General features: G+C 37.1%; 1 protein-coding gene across 3 annotated transcripts in view; it reads right to left on the reverse strand.

Annotated features, from left to right (window-relative positions):
- The window catches only part of LAMA2 (laminin subunit alpha 2), a 531,387-nt gene that overhangs the window by 155,770 nt on the left and 352,497 nt on the right, over window positions 1-23,120 (reverse strand). For all 3 annotated transcript variants that reach the window (XM_037045779.1, XM_037045780.1, XM_037045778.1), the window contains exons 23-29: window positions 20,729-20,965; window positions 19,268-19,411; window positions 18,390-18,569; window positions 18,093-18,281; window positions 17,876-18,009; window positions 14,279-14,396; window positions 7,585-7,719 (exon numbers count right to left, since the gene is read on the reverse strand). In XM_037045779.1, coding sequence (XP_036901674.1) covers window positions 7,585-7,719; window positions 14,279-14,396; window positions 17,876-18,009; window positions 18,093-18,281; window positions 18,390-18,569; window positions 19,268-19,411; window positions 20,729-20,965 — 1,137 coding nt within the window. The remainder of the gene's footprint in view (window positions 1-7,584; window positions 7,720-14,278; window positions 14,397-17,875; window positions 18,010-18,092; window positions 18,282-18,389; window positions 18,570-19,267; window positions 19,412-20,728; window positions 20,966-23,120) is intronic.

A 23,120-nucleotide genomic window follows, 5' to 3' on the forward strand; every position in this document is an offset into this window, starting at 1 on the left:
CTTGATTCTAACTGTGGTTCTCACCTTTTTTTTCCCTATGCATTCTACCTTGTGATTTCTCCCATTACTGTACTTCAGCTATCATCTATGTGCCCCAAACTGAAAATGTTATACATTCAGACTAGATTCGCTAATGATTTCCAGACTTATATTCCAGATTGCCTCTTGGATGTTTCTTATTGTATAACATAAAAGCACCTTGAATTTGAAATGGCAAATAGGCTCACCTTTTTAAAATCTGCAAAAATTTCTGTGCTTCCAATTTATTTTGGGTCACTTTCAGCCTCTGAATTACCCAGGCCAGCAGTCTAGAAGCCTCCCTCCAACCAAACATCTATTTGGTCATCATATTCCATGACTCTGTTACTCTATTTCTTTATATCCTTATTGCTACTGTTTTTATCTGGCCACCTTCATCTTTTGTCTTATGAGAACAGCCTCTTAACTAAAGATTCTGCTTCCAAATTTTCTCGTCCAGTAATTTCCCCACATTACACTCAGCGTGATCATTCTATAGAACATATCAAACCATGCCATTTTCTTGCTTGAAAGCCCGCGCTAGTTCCCCTTTGCCCTCAGGGAGCGTAGCAAACTCTCTAGTGGGGCAAGAAAGACCTTTATAATCTGGCCCCTAGTTACCCCTCCGGGCATAGCTACTGTACCTTTGCACACTATACTGAAGCCATATGGCGCTGTCTGAAATTCTAAAATTATGCAGCATTCTCTCTTACCTCTGGGATGTTTCACATACAAACCCCTTGTTCTGAAATATTTTTCTCCCTTTTATCTGGCAAGCAACTATTCATTTCAGCTCTCACTGTAAATGTTATTTTTTGCTGATAAACATGGCCCGGTGCCCTGAGTCTGAGCTAAACGCTCCTTCATGCTCAACCCAGCAACGGAAACATGGTGGGTTCCAATGACCATTTTGAATGACTGCCTGAATGCACACTCTTTTTAGGAAGTACAGATGATACTGGTTAGGCTTCTTAGGATGAAAAAGGCCAAGTTCCAAGTCTAATTATTTGAGCAGAAAAGGTGGTTAGCTGGGCAAGATGATTGGTTATATTTAAGTACCATAATCCTCTTTTATTCAGTCATCCAAAGGAACCAGCATATTTTAGCAATAAAACAGTCATTCCATTTGTAACAGTAGCATAGAGAGAAATAATGGTTCTAAGAAAAAATAATTCTCAAGTCATTCCACATGGTGTCAGATGATGTAAACTGGGGAGTGGTTTAAGCACATATTTTATAGTTATAGAAATAAACACATGCCAAAAAAATACACGGTATCTTGAACAATAATTATCAGTATCTTACTTTTGTAAAAGATGGATAATTATTTTATGTAACCTGATATAACATTAATAACCGAATAAAACTCTCAAAGATAATGTTAATCATTAGAAATACAGAGATTCAAAAATATAGTTTGCTGCTGTCATACCTACTATTTGATATAATTTCTCCACAGAGCAAGCAAATACTTTGACCTTCTCTGGACAGTCAATCATTCAAAGGGTTGCTGACAGACTACACTTGGTTAACTGAATCAAATGTTATGCTTAGGTCTGTGAACACAACACATAAATCATGATGCCATTTTGGAAACTTTTTGACATAGACCTTTCATATGACTTCCCTGTCTGCTTTGAAATAGGGGACTCCAATTTATTTTGGGTCACTTTCAGCCTAACTGGAAGTTTCTGAAAAAAAGTTTCTAAGTCTTAGTTGCTTAATGAGAAGTTCAATTATATTCTCCATGGTGCTATGTGCTAGTGTCTTTTCTTCCTTTTTTTAAAAAAACATTTTATTTATTTATCTTTAGAGGGGAAGGGAAGGAGAAAGGGAGAGAAATATCAGTGTATGGTTGCCTCTCGTGTGTCCCCTGCTGGGAACTGGCCTGCAACCCAGGCATGTGCCCTGACTGGGAATCAAACTGCAATCCCTTGGTTCACAGGCCTGTGCTCAAAGCACTGAGCTACACCAGCCAGAGCTAGTATCTTTCCAATAATCTAGTAAAATATATTACATTGGTATTTTTTGCACATGGTAAAATTGGAAATATATTTTCTTGTTACTAAATCAAATGAATATAATATTAATAATATCATAGGTTAGACGTAATATTAGAAGTTACTTAATCTAAGCTGCTTTCTTTATAAGGATACCCCTCCCTTTCCTCGATATTGTATTAAATGCCTGAGGCAGCCCTTTCCAACTCATGCAACAAAAAGCTATGAAATTTCCCTTATGGTGAGCAAAATTAATTTTACTCTGATTTTTCAGGCAGTGATCCAAGCCGTGCCATCTGAAGCTATGTAGATTGAATCTAATTTCCATTTCTCAGGGAAAGTCCTTAAATATGTAAACAATACTATTACTTCCTAAATCTTTTTTCAAGCTAAATATCTTTTTTTTTGAAGCTAAACACTTTACAATCCTGATTACTCAGGATTTCTCTTAAAATAGAGACTGTAAGTCTCTCCCCATGATTTGCAAATCTATTGAATGTATTTCCTCTCTTGACCTGGATTTACAGAAACGAATCTGTAGTCAAGTAAAAATTTCTGCTTCACAGGAATTGCTATTATGTGTCATTTTCTCTGTTCTTTCCCTTAAACACTAGACTATAAGCTCCTAGACAGCAAGGCCCAAGCATGTCTCATCTTTATATTCCTAGCACCTACCACAACATCTGTAAATTAGAAATATTAACAAATGCCTAAAAAATGAACAGAAAAGTAAACCTACCTCAGAGCAGATTTTTTTAAAATTAATTTCATCTTACAGTTTCATCTGTCAGGCTCTTTTTAATTATTGACCATCCAACACACCAGATAACACTCCCAGCTTTTTGTCCTCTGAATATTTGATAGATCTCATCCAAATCACTGATGCAAATTTTGAACACAATAGGGTCAAACACAAAGCCTGTGCTTCATCATCAGGACACCTCTAGAGACTACCCCAGGTCACATTGTTCTGCACCTGCTACACCACTCACACCTGTTAACTGATTACCATCTGGCTCATACTTTTATCCTTTTGAGAAGATATCACAAACATTCTGTCAATACCTATTTAAACATGCCAGTTTGAATCACAGATCTGACCCTTACCGGTTTATTACTTGAGCAAATTACTTAGTGTGTCTCATCCTCAGCTCATCTGCTGTGAATGAAGGAACAATCCTCATAAACTGTAAGAACAACTGAGAAAAGTCTATGTGCAGCAGACAGCATTGGTCCTGGAACGTCCGTAGGACTGGACACATGGAAGCGGTCAGTGTTTCTGCTGAATTTGAAGTATGTTGTAATCACACTTTCCGATGAATTTGATATTATAATGGGATTCAGGAAACTACAGTCTCAAATATTATATACACAGTAACCCTTGCAATTAGTTCGATATGTTCATTTTCAGGGAACATATTCTGCTTCCTACTGAGCACTGTTTATTTTCCTATACTTGAAAGATATTGGTTAAGGAGACAATTCTTAAATCTTACTGGAGATGAAATTCAGTCTGTTTCTACTTTCATTTACAAAATCTGGAATGGCGTTTCACTTGTTTTTATCCTGAGACAAGTTTACATTTTCATAGTTTTGTAAATATTTTTCATAGATGGCTTTATAGATGTCGTCTATTTTTTATAGATGGGTTTTAATCATATTTGTAGATTCTATCAGTATTCTAGGATATAAGTCACCTGGGCCTTCAACGTCGAACTCATTTAATTAGCTGAGAGCATGTATACTCTTCCTCACAGCCTGTAGTAGCATTTTATAGTGAATTTCAAACCTGATTCTAAAATATTTTAACCGAGACTCTGAAGGTGACTTAAATTTTCTCAGCATTAATTTTCAGGGTTGTCATAAAATGCCAATAATCCCTATTTTGGTAAGGTTGTTAGACTAAATAAGATTGGGTTTACTTAACCATAGTAGATTCTATTATGAGTCTACTTACTCCAGGTAGGGATGATTGCTTAACCACAGATACTGACAACATTTAAGAGAACAGGGCTCATCAATAATGAAGACTTATTTTTCTTTGCGAGTTGTAATAGAGTAAAAACATACTTTCACAAACTATTTGGTCTTGACAAAGTTACTTCAGCTGAGACTTTGATATTCCATGTGTGAAATACAGGAAAAATACTGACCATGGATAATTAAATGAGATTACATGTGTGTAGAGAAATAGAGAGATAGAAAGACAGATAGCAAGATAGATAGATGTGTTATATATAAATTCTGAAAATCTAGCTGTCTGTCTATCTATCTACCTACCTATTATGTCTGTGTGTACACTGATTAGTTTTAATTCACTTACTTTCTCTTCCCTTCCTTTCTTGGAGTTCAGTATCACTAACATTTTACTCTTCCTTTTTGAAGAAAAATTTCCTTAGGAGGCAGTAGTCGCTGAGCTATTAATAATAACATGGCTATGTGTAGGATTTACAAATGCCTAGGATGAAGCAGCACCTCTCTTGTGACATTATGAATTATAAAGAGAATAGTTACAAAATGATGTGCATTTTATTTAGCATTTGAAATAGCCTGCAAGGTTTTTTCTAGTTTTGTTTCTTCTCCACACCATATTTTTGAAGAAAGGTGTAAAGGAAAAAATAGATAAGTGAGAAGATGTAGCGCAAGATAATAGTGTTTACCTGTTTTGATTAAGTACCATCTTATTGGTTCTTAGACCATAAATTGTAGATAAAATGTATACTAATTATTATCTTTTTCAACATCATAAGCATCATTATTACTATCACTTCTGTGGAGCTTACCATGTGCTAAGTACTCCACTGAATCTTTATAAAAACTCTATGACTAAGCACCATGATTATCTTCATTTAATAAATGAGAAAACTAAGACCCCAATTAGATTACACAAACTGCCTGCACTTCCACAGTCCACAAAAGATGAAGCCAGGATGTGAGTGAAGGTGGTGAGCCCAGAGTCATGTTTATGACCACTACACCATAGAGGCCATAAGGGCATTGTATTGTGTGAAGTAGAGGGAATTGCACTGTGCAATGGATATGATGTTAAACTGGGATCCACACTACTACAGAAATCAGCATGCTTCAGCTTCCTCGGTTATAGCATTGAAGTAGTAATAGTTATTTCCTATGTGCCTCAAGGGGCTGTTTCAAAGATACAGTTGTCTAACTTCAAAAGTTGTTAAGTTCCTTGAAGTAACATATAATAAATCAGAGCACAACAGTTTATACAAGCTGTGCATATCTGATGCACATATGTATTTATTTTTCACTTCATCTAGGGTTATCTCAGAAAACAGATCAGTATTTAAGATTCTTAAGGCACAGATGTAGCTAAAACAGCCAACTGGTCCAAAAACCATAGCAGATAGACAACTTTTATCCTAAAAAATAAAATTAAACTGTGTCCTTTATGAATTACTCTAAATTAATCACATAAAGTGTACATGCCTCTGTTAAAAATAACTGTGAAGATTGAATAAGAAAAAGAAATGCATCTAATTCTCACTTAAGAATGTATATTTGACTTTGTGCGGTAAACTCACAATGAAATATACAGATGATGTCTCATAGAATTGCACATTTGAGACATATATAATTTTATTAACCAATATCACCTAATATAATTAATAAAAATAAACAAAAAATAAAAGTGACAGAGATGGTATCAGAATTCTTGTTTGTCTTCTCCAAGTTTGCCCTCAGGATTGTCTTCTGTAGGCTCACAAAAGCTTATTCTTATTGATAAAAAAAGAATGTATAAATTAACTCCTCTCCTCATATTATCTATTTAATTTTACAAGCCAGCAGATGGGCAAAACAATACTACATTGAAATCAAGAAGTAATTATTTCAGGAATTCAAGGATGATTAATATAATCTAGTCAATATTATCATTCATCATTCTATGTAAGACAAAAAGTATATATAATCATATATATTTTAAACATATCTTAACCTTCACTACATTCTTCACAAATAAGCATATGATAAATTTAATAGCCAACTTGATTTTAAAAAGAAATCTTTTTTTAAGTCTTCACCAGAGAACGTTTTTATTGATTTCAGAGACAGACAGAGAAAGAAAGAAATAGAGAGAGAAAGAGAGGTTGGCACTGATATGCCTAGCAATGGGCAAAACTGGGAAAACAAGGACCTGATCCCCAGGGTAACCTTTCCTCCTCTAGCATATTGCCTGCTGGTCATGCAGTTTGAACTCCCTGCCCTTTTATATCGCTGGTCAGGCAGTTCGAACCCTTCCCTGACCTTCCTCCCCAATATGTTGCTAGTCATGTGAGTTAGACTTCCTTAGAGGGGGAAGGAACAAAGGGGCTGAAAAACAGCCCTTAAGCATTAAGACCTCAGGACATGAACCCCAGTTAGAACTAATGAAGACCCCAGGACATGACCCTTGTCAGAACTAATGAAGAGTTCTGACATGCATCAGATACACCTGGGCCTCAGTTGTGTTTCAGCTCCAGGTCTAGAAAAGCAACAAAATCAGCCAAGTGACACCATGGCTGACATCAGAAACCCCTGCTTGGCACTGAACCATCAGTGGAAACCATGACCCTGAAAGGAGACACCTGGAAAGCTGATAAATATTCCACTGAGATCCTCCCTTGAGACCTCCCCTAAAATCCCCACCCTAAAAGCCCTTAGGACGGAGGACTCAGCCATGCTCTGGCATGCCCACACCTTTATGCAACCCCCCGGCCCCCCAAGCCTGTTTTCCTTGCCTCCCCCTTTCTTCTAAGCACTAAGGACCCTTCTTGTGCCTCTGTAACCTGTTACCTAAGCCTATGTCTTCTATGGCTCCCTTCTCCTACTTCTATGGCTCTTAAAATAAACTTTCTCTTATAGTTTGAGTCTTGCCTCTGAATTCTTTCTTAGCGGAAGTCATGTACCGGTCCAACCCCACTGGTCTAACACCTGGTGCCATTTTACCCACCACAGGAACATACCAAAAAGACTAACCAATAAGAGCAGCTGGAATTCTAAGGGAAATGGTTAAATTATGGAATATTCTATTAAAGATTGTAAAGATTTTATAGAATATCTAGTAATACAATATGTTTACAATGTATACACTAAAAAACAGAACATAACACTGCACCTATGGTATTATATAAATCATATTTATGAGCACATGCATAAAATTGATAGGAAATACCTAAAATATAAAATGTTTATCTTAAGTTGAATTTTGGATGACTTTAATTGTTTCTTAATACTTCTCTATAATTTTCAAATTTCTCATAAAATACTTATTTTTGTTTATAATCAGAAAAAACCCTTGTGTGATTTTTACATGAATAGTTGTATCCCTGGTTGTTGTTCTAAGATGCTGTTAATATTTTGTATTTTGACCTGAGTAGTAGTTTTCCCAATGATCATTTTAAATTTACTTTAAAAAATATGTAATATGATAAATGCCATTTTCCTGCATGTTTTATTTCACACACACACGTTCCCTGCAGGTCAGCTGGCCCTGCTCACGGTGTCTGAGCATGTGCAAAGAGAAGTGAACACAGAGACCTTGTTCAAGAAAGGGTCCCGTGAATACCTGGCATATGGAGGTTTCAGGGTCACAGAGGCTGCTGTGTCCATTACATTGACATGGAACACAGGTGCCCAGAGTTGGCCCAGGGGTGCGGTCGCCTGGCCCAGGACGCAGTCGATAAAATCCTGGCATGCATGTCTGAAAGAAAAAGAAGTCAATTAGAACAACCAACTTGGAAACCTTGCTTTAGCGATACTTGGGTTCTCAGTATGGTTAAAAAGGACTTCCTGCTCCCTCACCTGCCTTAAAGGCAACACCACTTCCAAACACAAGCAACCATTTAGATTCCTAATGTGCAGTTCTGCCTGGTCCCTAGAGTGTACAGTCAGCATCTGTGTCATCATATTTTAGCAGAGGAAAGTGGTCATTTGCATATATCACTCAGGCTGAAAATGCTTCCAATAGTCCTCTTTTTCTTGAGTAAGAGATTTGTTTTTAAATAAAATTGTCGTATAAAGAGAGAATTCCAATGTTTTTATAACCTAAAATCTGCTTCTATTGTGCTTGATGGATAACTAGCAAGTATCCAAAAAGACTCAGAAAAATCAAATAAATAAAAAGGTGTCATGGTTGCAGTATTTATACTGGTATAATTTAAAGGCTATCATAGTAAGAAATTCAAAATAATAAAAGCTCTACATGTCTTGGAAATATTAGGCTACTAATAAAGTGTATCTTTCCCTGATCTTTTTTTTCATTTTGCAATAAAAAATCTGAGAGCAAACAGAAAACTGCTAGCAAAGCTGACATATGCAAAATGAAGACTTCATCCTCATTCGAGTTTATTACGTAAACTTATCAAAACCATCTGACTTTCTGGAAGGAAGCCCACAGCTCTTATTTTCTCTGGAGGATGAGAACAGTCTTACATCCTGGGCCCAGGCTTCATATGTGAAGCTGCTCTCTTTATCAGACTCTGATTTATGAGTACGAGGTAGTTTTTCAGGTACCACTGAAGATTATAAAGGGGCTGTTTTATCACTGTGGCTTTGTAGGATTTTTTTCCACAGGCTATCTCGCTCCCATTGTTGAAAGAAGAGAGGTTGCTGAATAAGCAAGGGAAAAATTGGATTAGAAACTTGTTAATGTCTCTGTATCCTTCAGGTTCTGAACCAGGTCCTCCCTGGTGGAATGTGCAAAGAAGTTTCTATCAAAGAGAAAGAGATCAATAGTCAGTGCTCCTTGTTTATTTTGGCTCAGGTAATGTGAAAGAACCTCAATTAAGCACTTAAGAGTCTGTGCTTTTATCACAGCCTATAAAAAATTCTAATGAGATTTAATAATGTTTCAGCTTTGAGCAAGCTAATAAAACCAGGAATAGTATTCAAAATATTTTGAGCTTCACTTGTCTTCTTGTCATGTGGTGGATGTAATGATATATTTTAATAAGTTTATTCATATCCTTAAAAATCAAGGTTGATTTTTCCATTTTTCACCAAAGAAAGTCTTGAAATTATGGCTGAGGAATTCATTTAAAAGAAACACTTCTGTTTAAAAATACTACAGTGTGGATTGTTCCAATTCTTTAGCATGCTGACTGTAAAATAAAATTGGATTTTCCTTACATGGATTTCATCCTTGGATACCTATATAATTATTGTTATTTTACTGGTATATTTGTTTGGTGTATGTGTGTAAAAATCGCAGATGGAGAGTCCTTAGCTCTACTTTATATCTCAAGCAAAAGTTTAAGACATGCCCTAGAAAAAGAACAAAAGAGCACTTTCATTGAAGAATCGTACGATATTCAATACTATAGACTAAAACTCTAAGATGAGTACCACAGGTAAGCTTTTCTGTAACACACACTCAATTTCCCCTCTTACTATGGTTCTCTCTGGAAAAATAGTAGGACCCCTATTGGGAGATCAAGTCAGAGCTCTGTGTAGAATCGTTCAGACCTATCTAGATGGTTCTCAACCTTGGCTGAACAGAGCTCAGCCAAGGCTTCACCTCCAGAGGTTCAAATTTCACTGCTGGAGAGCAGGGCCAGGGTTTGTTTTAAAACTCTTAGGAAGGTGTAATAAGTAGCCAGGATTGGGAATTGCCTGCTTGTTCCTCCGTGAGTCTTTAAAGGGCGTGCAGACTCTGGCAGTGCAACACGAATGAACGTGGAAGCCCTGACTTGACAAGGTAGTTTTGTCTGGGCACAGAGGCCAGTCTCCTGGTGTCATGAAGACATAGTTTCCTCATCCCACATGTGAGCAGGTACATGACTGCAGATGGTTTCTGAAGTTTTTTTTCAGTTCAAACATGCTAGATTAATTTCATTTCCTTACAGATGAGATTTCTAAGGGTAATCAAAGGACATCACATGGAGGCTTATCAGTGGGGGAAAAGGTACAGGGAATAAGAAGCGTAATTGGTAGGTACAAAATAGACAAAGGGAGGTTAAGAATATTATGGGAAATGGAGAAGCCAAAGAACTTCTACGTAGACACATGGATATGAACTAAGGCAGGGTAACGAAGGTGGGAGTAGGGTTCAGGATGGAGGGGAATAAAGTGGAGAAAAAATGGGACAACTGTAATAGCATAATCAATAAAATATACTTAAAAAAGAAAAAGACTTCTACAATGCAATAGTTAGAAACCTTAAAACACACGTTTTAAAGTAATGGGGCATATTTATTATGTATGTTTAATCCCCTCCTTTCCTGAATCCTCTTTGTATGTATTCTTTCCATTTAAAAAAATTGAGGGTGTTTTTCAATAGCAGACTCAGTGGACTGGGAAAAATTCATGAGAACAATTACATTTGGTTGGGAACAAAAGAGGAAAGATAACAGCTACTTTTAATTTAATTTAATTTAATTTTTCTTTTTCTTTTTTATTGATGTTCAAGTATTTTGTAAAGTCCTGTCTAAAATCTTTTTTGGAACAAAACTGAGAATTAAAGAAAGGCAGCCCTGGCTGGTGTAGCTCAGTGGATGGAGCGCAGGCCTGCGAACCACACGATTGCGGTTCGATTCCCAGTCAGGGCACATGCCTGGGTTGCAGGCCTGTCCCTGGTTCCCGGCAGGGGACGCATGAGAGGCAACCATACATTAGTATTTCTCTCCTCTCCTTCCTTCCCCTCTAAAGATAAATGAATGAAATCTTTAAAAAAAATAAAGAAAAGCAAATCAACAAACACTGTACTAATTGTTTTCTTTTTTTCTAATTCAAACTCTTTCGAAATTTCCTTATGCTAAAATTATTCATCCCTCAATTTTATTCTGTTCTCTTTCCATATTTAATTAATTTTCATAAATGCTATCTCATCAGAATGTTAGAATCAAATTCCCTCAAATACGTGGGAGGGTGGACAGAAGGGAATGTGAGACAAACAGGGTGATGAGCCAATATGCTGCAGGAGCAGATCTATGCAACAACCCCCTTCTTTCCACAACAGTGTGACAATACATACAGATTACTTGCACTATTGAAAATAAAAGCGCTATCTTATATGTTTACAGAGGTTTTGCAATCGGGCAATCCCGAGTTTAATTCCTGTTTACCACTTACTATGCACGATTTTGTGCAGGTTTTGAATACGGTGGGCCTCAGTTTTCTCACCTGGAATGTAAGGATGTTGTGTAGTGTAATAGGTGGATATAAATGCTCATACATCTAGGTGTTCTAAAACAGACATGTTTAGGTTCAAATTGCAGTTTTGCTGTTTTCTAGCTGTGGGATGGACAGGTTTCTCAACCTGCCTTGGCTTCCATTTCCTCGCCTGTCAAATGGGGAGCATATCACATACTGAGTGATGTTGGTGTAAGTGTATTAGGAGATATGCTTGGCATTGTGAGGAAGACAGTAAGCACTTGATAAAAGGTAATTAACTCATTTTTATAGGGTTGTTATGAGGATTAAATGAGATAAATGTATTCTTGGTGCTTAACATATAATAAATCAATGTGGGTGCCTCTATCCCAGATAAGTTTTAAAATATAGTCATTGAGAATATATTAAAAATAAAGGGAACAGTGGTTGCTCTAAGTTGCACTGGGAAACAAAATTACAATATAGGTCACTTATTGATACCATCTCTCAATATTTTTATGTACCTGCACAAATCTTTGGATCTTCCATGTGCAAGAGAAACGGTAAAGGTTATCCCAAGAGTTGTGCATGTGTAAAAAGAAAAGTCTATGTTCACTGTTCGGTCTTCTGAATTTAATGAGCTGAGCATAGGTGTAAACTGTTGGGGTTTAAAAGCAGTATTTTTAGTAGACAAAAGTGACAGCTTCTGAGTGAGACATCAGCTATGTAACTGTGAGACAAGTGTCCTATCAAACCTGGGGGAGGGGAAAGAGGATGAAATGACCAAAAGATGACCTACACATTTCCGTTTTCCATAATTTTATCGCTGAGAACCAAGTATTCAATGGTGAATATTTTCCATTTTTCCACACAACCTAACCTGAGTTTAGGTTAGTTTAGGCAGCCATGTTAACTGAGAGGATAGTGAGAAGTAGCTTCGATATTAAGTATGTTAAATTCAATGGCTCCCATAATTTGTGTGGTGAGGAAACTGTGCCCTGTATTTGACTTCTAAAGGTAATATGATCTCTGTTTCAAGTCATAAATTGTAATAAGGAGGCATTTCTAGAACTAACATTTTCAATGAACAGGACTACAATGTCCTAACACTTCAGGTAATAGGCAAAGGCTAAATGTCTTCCCACATGGCTGTATTTTCAGTGGTGACAAACACTTCATTTTGTTTGTTTGCATAATATCTTGGGTAGAAAACATGAAATGAAAAGCTCATAATTGCAGACATCTCTAGAATAGCATACATTCGGTGAAAATATGGCAAAGGAATTGCTTTGTGTATTCATGACCCAAAGCATATGTTACTGATATGGGATGTGTTCTTTCCAACCTGTCCTTAGCTCCCGCTTTGATGATTAGATTTTATGCCTAGGTAATTACACTTTTGAATCAAGATGAATTATAAATAAGATATATAATAAATTAAAAGCAATGGGTTGTGGAGAGCACCTCAGGTACCTTATTATGAGAGATAGGCCTTTATCCCCATAATGTCTCCACTCAGATATCACTGTACTCATTGTCTGCAAATAGGAGTCCAAGTGAAATTCATGAGGAATAGGTGGAGCCACCGATGCTGGTGATAATTTGCATGTTTTCCTAGTTTTTCTTCATTTATTATTTGCTTCATTTGTACTAATGTATGTTTTCATATAATGGTAGAAAATTATTAAGCATAATGGGAAAGCATGTTTTAGAACATACTATTTTAAAAACCTACTGATCACAATAAGGAGAGATTTTAACATTTAAAATATGGAATGAAGGTAGACTAATTAAAATAATTTGCTATTTCACTAAGATTTTTGTTCATAAGTGAACAGTAGTATTATTTTATATAAATGCAGAAAAATATAGCTGGAGTAACTTTCTCTATAAGATATTTACAGGTCAATCTTGACTACTTACTGAATAGCAACATAATCAGAATCAGAAAATTTTAGAACTTCACAAGCCAATCACTAATTTTTTAAATTGGCTAACTATGTAACAACTAAGGCCTACAGCAAGTAAGGAATTGACAAAAGTTACACAGTGAGTCAGAAATATAGCCAAATACTTTTTAATATAAAAAATAAATTTAAAAATTCACTTCTTTTCTAGAAAAATCTCAAGTTCTTTCTGTCTTTACCTTTAAATCTTACACACTCATTGGAAATATAGCATATGTCATATGCACCATACTCACTATATCCTTTTTCACATATATACTATATGTGTATATGTGTATTTGGGTGGGCCGTGTATATAAGTGCAGTATATATACTTACTGGCATATGCACAAATATATATACATGAATATATATATTTGTATATATGTATATGTAAGAGTTCTAATTTAATAACGAGATGGATCATTTGGTATAATTGGACCAAATGGACGCATTCAAAGGACTATTGCCCTTCAGAACAGTCACGAACAAAGCTATAACATTATTCCAGGGATGTTTCACAAGAAATTTGCAGCTATTCATAGGAAATTGTCCTCTGAAAAGCCTGGAATCCATGTGAGGCTATGAAGTTGAATGACACTTGGGTTTACAATGGGGCTTTCACATATATGTTCTCATTTATATTAATTCCCATGGTAATTGTGCAGGTAGACAACCTGGGGTCTGGAAACAAAGAGAGCAAATGCCCTGTGCAAGCGGCACAGCTAGGTGGGATTCACCAAAGCCCACCTGCTTTTTCTTTCCATGGCACTGTGCCACCTCTCAAGGGGTTTACATTTACCATTTTCAACCTGGTGACATCACAAGGCTTCCCAAATCCTATTTACAAAAAATGTACAAAATTATTTGTGAATAAGTCAATACACAGATTGATGCGGTTTCAGTGTCTTCAACGGGTCAGAAGAGATGGCAGGAAAATAAACCAGATGTAATGAACAGGCCTTGTGAAAACATTATTTTCAGACTGCTCCGTATTTTTACAAAATTTTTAAAGTTTATAAAATATTTCCCTTCAGATGGGACTCCTACTCCTAGGTAAGAACAGTACCCTCCTCCTCTTCCTGTGTCTTTCACTGTGAGAGGAAGATCAAATAAAATAGGGTGAGAGTAGGCATGGAGTCAAACTGACTGCAGCAACTGAGAGCATTTCTGTTCGGTCAGGTAAGAGAGTTGGGCTTAAGCAGGTGATAGGGACCAGCTTACCTCACATGACAAACCGGAGTAGCCCGGAGGACAGTCACAGTTTTCAATCAAGCGAGCTAGAGGAGTCACTGCTGTCACCCGTCCTTGTTCAGCGACCTCCATGGAGATTTCAGAAATGCTGGGCACAGCAAACACATACTTAGATTACCATGGAGTAAGTTAAGATCACAAGCAAACAGTCAATCCTACAACAAGAGTGCCCTCAAGTTTTTGTCATTCCACTGCTTTGAAGCTGCCTAAAATTTAGGAACTATGCACTACATCTGATTTTTGCATCTTTGTTTCCTCAAAGGTTGAGATAATACATTTGCAAAATATTCACACAAATCATGAGGAGTTTAGTAAATTAGGTGTCTGATATCCTGTTGAGAAGTTATTATAAAGATCCTGCCTTCTCAACTTTTAAAATGAGAGTGGCTTCTGGTAGACCTGGCCAGTTAATTAGAGTTTCACATTGTTTCAGACAGACAGCCATGGTCCTTCCCCATTAGAACTGCCCCTACAGTCACTGGTGAAATGGCTTTCCCTTTACAACCAATGCTGATTTCTTCCTCTTGAGTTTCTGAATGTCCTTCTAAAACATCAGAAAACCACCTAGAAAACAATGATTGAGCATAATCAAATAATATTGATCTTTTTCTGATGATGAAGTATTTTCAAATCAGTATTTTGTTTAACTTTATTAAATAAATTCTTCAAGTAACTTAACTCTTGCTCCCTATTGGTGGAAAGGTCCTTATAATTGAAAAAAAAATCACAGCAAAAACATTGCTACTGTTTTCATTAATTTGGAATTATGCATAAAAATATATACAGTTCATAAACTCAGACTATTTCATGACTAACTAATAACATGAAATGTTCTGAAAATAAACATCTAAATGAGACAGTGAATAGTTTTGCTTCAATAAAAGGCACCTCTGGCAGCTTAAGCAGCTTGAGTCATAAACTTTATAGCAGGTATAAATAAATTTTATTGACACTGAATTACGAGTGCACATTTTGATTTCGCTAGCATCAGAATCTGCAGTCTGAAGATCAGCCAGCTTTTGTGAAACGCACATTCAGTTCAAATTCAGATTTTGAACAGAGCAGTTGTGACCTGTAAACAAACCCTTCCCCTCCTATAAGAACAACTCTCCCTTTAGGTTCCCCTGGGTTCTCTGTGGGGGTAAAAAGGTGGTGTGGTGTTTGCAGACAAGGCAGCCCCGCTGGCATCTCATGGTGTTTTATAACCTGTGGATGTACTAGTAGAGTCTTTCCTTTTCCTGCACATGCTTGTACACAACAGACTTGTGACTATTAAAAAAAAACAAGTGAAATTTGAATGGGGTCGACCGTGGATGTTTCTGTAACACATTGCTTTTTTCTCAGGAGGTTAGAGAACAGCTGTCTCTCCTGAATCAGGGATTTAGCCAAATTCAAGCTTTCATTAAAAATGAAAACAGAAATACAAAGTTGTTATAACCTTCAAATAAATGTAAGAGAAGACAAAAACAGAGAAAAAAATTCAGCATTGAATATATGTACAAAATCTGAATCTTAAAGCACATGTATAATAACTTCAACTCTCTGCTTCTCGGATGACTTAAATTTGTAGCTGAGTGAACCTGGTTTTGTCTTCACTGCTTTGGGGGCAAGCATCAAAACTATTTTTTGACTTTGTGACAATTCCACTGTCTTACAAATCAAGGGCTAATCTCCTGGTTTACTTGTCCTTCTTGTTGCCGGATGATGACTCTCGTTCTTACTGAGCCTAGAAAAAAAGTGGTCTTTATTTATTTTGAAGTTTCAAAAAAAACGATCTCATAAGGCAAAAAATATTCTTTAGTGAGGAACGTGAAATAAGGTCATCAGGGAAAGAGACTTAGAAGGAAAAAAGGACATGCTCACAGCGTAGGAAGATGGAATCTGTGTGAGAGAGCCAAACAAGTAAAATGAAAAACGCGCGGCAGCATTGTCAGCCCCTATAGCAAGGGTTCCGTGCGCCGCCACACTCTCTTACTGCAGCACAGAAGAGCTTGCAAGTTCATTTGTCTGCACACCACAGTTGTTTGCTATGTTCTATGACGTGTGAACCTGCTTTGGTTTCTACCACCTAATTTACATTTATTTGATATTTAAATTAATTAACAAGATAGCTCACAATACATATTTGGTACACGGTTTTGTATTATTTCACATAAAATAATCTCTTGTTAGAAGCAAAAGCTATGAAAAGAAAATCAAAGGAATACAAATTTGAAAGTAAATGTTGGCCCTTGATTTATCCTTTTACTTTTGTATAATCAGAAAAGCAATACGGATTTTCTGCATGAAAGACAAGGAGTTTTGTGATAGCGTTAGCACAGTGTAAACATTGGAAATGTGGTATTTTTAAATTCATTGGTTTGCCATGAAAGGTTACATAATTTTTTTTTCTTTCCCTGGACTGGTCTACAAATTTATTATACAAGACTACTTTCAAATATCTATCGATTTCTTATTCTAACAGGACATAACAGAGAAAATGAAATGCCACAAAATACGTGTATGAACTCAACTCAAATTTCTGCCTCCACAGTACAAAAACCTCTGTGCAACTCCTCATTTTATTTTATTGGGTAAGTTGCCCCTACCACTCAGGGAACTTGACTATGTGTGCTCATGAGGTTGAAGTCTCATGGCATCTCCACTATTTGCCCTCTCTTTATTCCATAATTTTTAAATGTATTCCTTGCTATTAACTTCTCCCCCCCATTGTATGTAAACATGCTTACTCCTCTCTGAGATTTAATCATCATCCCTTGAACTTTGATATTATTTCACTCCTCCCTTTTACAATTATGTTCATGGAAAACACTAGTCTGTACTCATGATATTAGGTTCAATGTGTCCCACTTATCCCTCAAGATGTTGAGATGATTTCTTCCAAAAAACTGCACTAAAACTGGCAGTAAGAATGTCACCAGTGTGATCCTAAGTGTCAGTGTCAGATAGTCTCATTTTAACGGACCTTTTGTGTCATATAAAAACAGCATAGTCCCTTGTAGCATTCACACCCTTTGGCTTCCAGTATTTATTTTTGTTTTTCTGTGCTCTTTTCTGTTTGGTGTGATTCCCAATCTTTTCACATCATGATGCACAGGGGAAACTACAGCATTGCATGGTGCACTGGGGTGAACTGAGCAGATGACAATGCGCATGGGTGAAAGAGTTAGGACCAACTTCTCTCTGCCTGGTGGCCCTGAGGGTTTAAGGAGGTTTTTGTTTTTTTTTTTTCCTCAGCTGTCTTGCAGCCTATTTATAGCACCACAGCTAATGATCTCTACCCTATTGGACATGATCTCCTGAAGTTCTGACTGGTATCTAAAACTCACTATGTCAAAGGTCAGTTCACCATTTTTGCCCCTTAAATTCGCTTCTCAACCTATTTTCCTTTTGGGGGGAAATGGCAGTAACTTCCACCAGGTGACCTAAAAGCCACCTTTGATTTGTCTTCTCTCAACATGCTCCCAAACCAAACACTTCTAAAGTTTTCTTGCCTGATGTCTTACTGATCTTCCCTGTAGACTCTAGAATAAGAACTTAACTTGGGTATTTTCTGTTAGAGTTTACCTGCTTTGTCTCATCACATTTCCATATGTAGCCTTGATAAGAATATAATGGATATCATAAAGTACATTCAAGAAGTCTTCATGGGTCACAGTTCTACTGACTCGAGGATCATCACCAAAATATTTCCACTCTTTCTGTTAACAAGAAAATGAACTACTTTGATGAAACTGAATGTAAAACCATTGACATCCTTGCATCAAACAACTAGTAACCTTACCTCAGTCATTTCAATTTCATGCCTTGTCAGTTGGCCAATTAGAGGAGCAGCCATATGCCTGATGATAACCCTGGCACGAGCTGGAGTCCCACCTCGAATGATAACTTGGGGGTTATATGTAAAGAAACCTGTCTCTTCTCTTGCCTCAAAGTAGATAGTATACTTGAGTTTTCCACCATAGGCCATCAACTGACAAAATAAAGTGAGGGGCAAAGAGTTAGATAAATCTTCACATGGAGTGATTTCTAAAACATATTTTGCTTTGTTCTCATGTGACTTCAAAGTTCTTGTCCTTACCTTCTTTCCTTCAAATTGCTCTGGAAGTTTCCAATAAAAAGGTTCCAAACGGAGATCTTGTCTCACCCGATCCATGTTGGCAACGATCTCTGGATCTTGAAAATCAATGCCTTTGGTAGTTGTGTGCTGCAGAGCCTCATCCACCAGGGGCAGAATGGTCTGCTCAGGCTTCAGAGTCACCTGCAAGGGATCAGATCACAGCAGGAGGCTGAGTTCAAGTCTTTGGGGCACCCCTTTAAAACCAAGTTATGGACAGCATGTCTACCTGCGGTGCCATCCCCATTCTGATGAGCAGTTTTCCCAAGAAACAGAACTAGAGCTTAGCAAGCAAGTAGGACATGGGAATAAGCCTTTCTGACTTGTTGGCGCAGGGAAAACCACAAAACCTGTGAAAATTGGAGACTTTCACATGAACAAAAAGTGGCATTTAAAAGTAGAAAGAGCTAAGGGAAAATGTAAGTAAAAACAAACATGCTTCCACTCTAAAAATCTATGTTCTCTAAAGCTGGCTGGAATAAATGCGCAAGGAGCCTTGTGTTCAGGACCGCGTTAGCGCAGATCAGCGTTCATGCTCCAGAGTCCTCACTCCAGAATGCAGCTTCTTCCAATCCCTGAACAAGTTTCCCTTGCAAAGTTTCCCCTTCTCCCTTGGCATCAATTTCTTTATAACAATAAATGAACTGTTTTTAAGGAAAATTAAAAATGGCATTTACTCCAACCCTCTAAAGGCACACGGTCCCTGTACCATTTTGAGATGTGCACAGGGGAAAAGGTTGGTTAAATGTTTTGCCATTTCCTCCTAGCCCTCAGCGCCCCGCTAAAAGACACCAGCAGGGATAACATTATACCATTACATGGCTCAGCAGGTCCTCACTCACCCTCGTGCGGATCAGTCCTTCCGCTTCAGAGCACTGAGTAGTGGCACCAAAGCAATAGCAGCTGCTGCAGCCAAGTGGGTTCCTGGCATCAAGTCCGAATTTGCCAGATCGGCACCTGTCACAGTGGACACCTTCCACATTCACCTGAAGAAAGACGAGAGTCTCCCAGTATCGGTAACAGTGAAGTGATGAAAGAAATACACTTGAGAATAAATAACAGGGGCACGCGTTTTAAAAATGGGAAAAAAACAAAAAAGATCACTGAGTATCATACCCATGTCTCATATGGTACATGTAGATAATCTCGTTGACATCGAATGAATCTAAAATATGCCCCTTATATGTAATGTCCTTATATGTAAGGACATTATCATAGATATTGTATATTGTTTTTTAAATCTAAGCAGCACATTTTCTACTATTCTGCTGTGAACAATATGAAAGAGTCATGAGAATTTAAATTGCAAAATAAAAACATCAATTCCTAAACAGTGATGAGATGCGAAAAATAGATGTAAACAAGAGACATGATATTAAAATGTAGATTTATAAAATTATCATATAATGTATGTATAATCATATAATGTGTATTAAGTATAAATGGTGACAGAAAGATAAAATACTAAACCAAAGTAGAATAAACACATGTAATGTGTAGTCATAATTATGATATGTAACAATGCAGCATTGTATTTCGGGTTTGTTTCAGGACCCTGAGTGGCAGCGGCTGCCTTTTCTTACATTTTCAAGACTGCTTTAGCAGTCACTCCCTGGATGTCACCCTTCTGTGTTTCTGTCCTTCTCCATATTGACTTTTTCTTGAAAAGATACCTGTGACCCAGTCTTAATTGCATTTACCCTGAAATTGATTTTTCAGATACATCTAAGATGGGGGAAAATCTCTCTTATCCTTTTTAATGGGCTGTTTTTCTACATCATTTAGCAATATTAATGAAGGCTGAAATTCCCACATAGTCACTGTTTGAAATGTCAGTGTTTATATGTGATGAAATTTTACAGAACTTCCACAGCATTAAATATATTTTTCAGTCCACAGTGGTTGCAGATTAATTTGAGGAGAAATAGTTTTTTTATAAGCCTTATTATTTAGCTCTGATTTGCTTTGTCGATGCTTAAGAAAACTGTTTTTTCCTCCCTCCCAGACTATTCTTGTTTAAGCAACATGAATGTGTAAAGAAAAATTTACCATTAACAATATATCACATCTACCAACTAGAAAAAAATTAGGCTTTGGGTAAAAATAAATTCTTAAAAAGCAGTACTTATCCCTACGCTAATGAACATACATCAATAAAATCCTTGTGTCTGTCAGTGAGTTTTTGTTTTTCTGTTTGTTTAGCACAATGAAGCAGGAATAATGAATGCTAAATGAAGTTAATACCAAGCCATGACAATAGAATTGAGGCAAGTTTTTCCTGAATGTGTTTTGGCAGCACATACCTTACAAGTACATTGCCCCGTTCGATCGATACAAGAGCATTTTTTAGTCTCCGAATCACAGGTCGCCTCCTCAGTCCCGGGCAGAAAGCAGTCACAGGGAGTGCAGTGAGGGTAGTTCCAGTGACCACTGCTGCACTCCGTACATTTTGCACCAGAGAATTTTGGATGACAGTTGCACTGGCCTGTGTTTACATTGCACTGGAAATCCAAGGATCCTGCCGTGCTACAGTTACAAGCCTACGGAGGAAGCCAAAACAGCAACAATTACACCGTTTCCTGGGAAATAGCTTAAATTTTTAATTCTAATGTTTCTTTGCTCCCATGAAACACACATTAATCATGTGTCTATTATATGCTTTGTACTATTCCAGTTTAGTCACTTGGGAAACATCAGTGAACATAACACTGAACTTGCTTCCTGCATTTACTAAAATACATGAGTGTCCAGCAACCATACTACTATTGAATAAGAAAGAAAATGTACTTCCTCTGCCTTTTTTGTGGCAAGGAGGAATCGGATATGGGTTTTCTTCAAACCCTTTTTGTCTCAAAGACTGAACTTTAGACAAAGTCATTTCACTTTATCATCTCATTTTCCTAGCACTTGAGTTGTACAAAGATATACCTTACAGTTTAGTGGAGGGAAACAAGTAAATATGTAACTAGAACATAATGGAATAACATTATATAATACAGAGGAAAATGCAAAATGCTATGAGAACATATAAAATGCACTGAGCCAGATGTGGGGAAACCAGAGAGAATTTAGGGAAGAGACGTGTAGAGTAATGTTTTGGGCATTTTGCTTTGCAGACAAGCCTGATTTAAGGTGCTTTGCTGGTAACTATAGATATGTATGATTTTTTCTTTATTTGTATAATTCAGAATTTTAGTAGAATTCTTAAAATTTTGAAGTTCCTTTAATTAATTTACTGCAACATGGTGAGTTTTTTCAGTTTGATAACAAAGTTGTTTCTGGGTTCAGTGCTATTTCTTCAAATTTGTGTTTGATATATTTACTTCTGTTCTGATTTACCAGTTTTGCTCTTCAGGATTTCCTATAATGCCTCACCACTTCTGCCTGTCCTTTGAGTCTATAACATCCTCATGTCTTTGGTAGTTATTTTCTTATTTGCCTCTTAAATTTGTTCTCTATTTTATAGCTCCCATTTTACACAGGAACATTATTTTGTATACATATATCCAATGCTTATTTTAATTACACTATTGCATGTTTAGATTCTTTCCAATGATTTATTTCCTCTCTTCTTTAATTTCTCCTTATCCATGTGTCTGTTTTTCTTACATTCTTTAAAATTTTTCTGCTCCTGATTTACAAAGTTCACATCTCTTTGCAATGTAATAGGAGCATATGTCTGAGAGTATGTCTAAAATGCCATTTAGAATCTTGGAATAAATAAACGATTTTCAGAGACCAGCTGTGCCAATGATCAATCTACTGTTGCAGAACTTTAAATTCACTCTTCCTTGCCCTGCTTTGTGATGCTGAGGTTAGAACTTACGCAGCAGAGAGAAAGAAGGAGCTTCTACCCTTTGCAACAGCATGGATGGAACTGGAGAGCATTATGGTAAGTGAAATAAGCCAGGCAGTGAAAGACAAATACCATATGATCTCACCTTTAACTGGAACATAATCAACAAAAGAAAAAAGCAAACAAAATATAACCAGAGACATTAAAATTAAGAGCAATCTAACAATAACCAGAGGGGAGTGGGAGAGAGGACAATGGGAGAAACGGTGTTCAGGAACTACTACTATAAAGGACATGGACAAAACCAAGAGGGAGAGTGGAAGCAAGGGAGGGAGGTCAGTTTGGCTGGGGTGGGGGGTGGGGGGAAATGCAGATGAGTGTGATTGAATAACAATAAAATAATTTTTTAAAAAAAGAACCTATAGACATTTCTTCATGGCCAGGTAGCTGAATGTTAAACTTCATCAAACAGAGGGTATTATAGAGACCAAAACACCCTCAGTGGTGGGAAGATACTCCTGTTCTGGGTTCCATCTTCATTACTCTCATTGTTATCATTATTATATTATTTAGCCTGAGAGCCAGAAGGTCAGAATGATTCCAACTGTGCCCACAAGACCACTGTTGCCAGATTTCTAAGTAGCTTCGGTTTGCACACAGCTCTGACCATGACCAGCTACTTCTAAGTCACTCCCACAGCCCTCAACAGTGGTTAGCAGCTTCCTTGGACTAGCACTTGCACGCTGATTCTGCCAAGTGTTTAGTTGTTTGTTTTACCACAAGCAGGCTGTGTGGTCCTGTGGTATTCACCCTCTCTTTAAATAGGTCTGAATCTCAGCCTTGCTGGGGTTGGGGGGAGGGAAGTGTGTGGCCTTTCTTAGCTCTGGGTTCCTTTATGG

Source organism: Sturnira hondurensis, unplaced genomic scaffold (assembly GCF_014824575.4).
Source record: "Sturnira hondurensis isolate 20B ecotype Veracruz unplaced genomic scaffold, ASM1482457v3 Scaffold0004474, whole genome shotgun sequence".
Lineage (NCBI taxonomy): Eukaryota > Metazoa > Chordata > Mammalia > Chiroptera > Phyllostomidae > Sturnira > Sturnira hondurensis.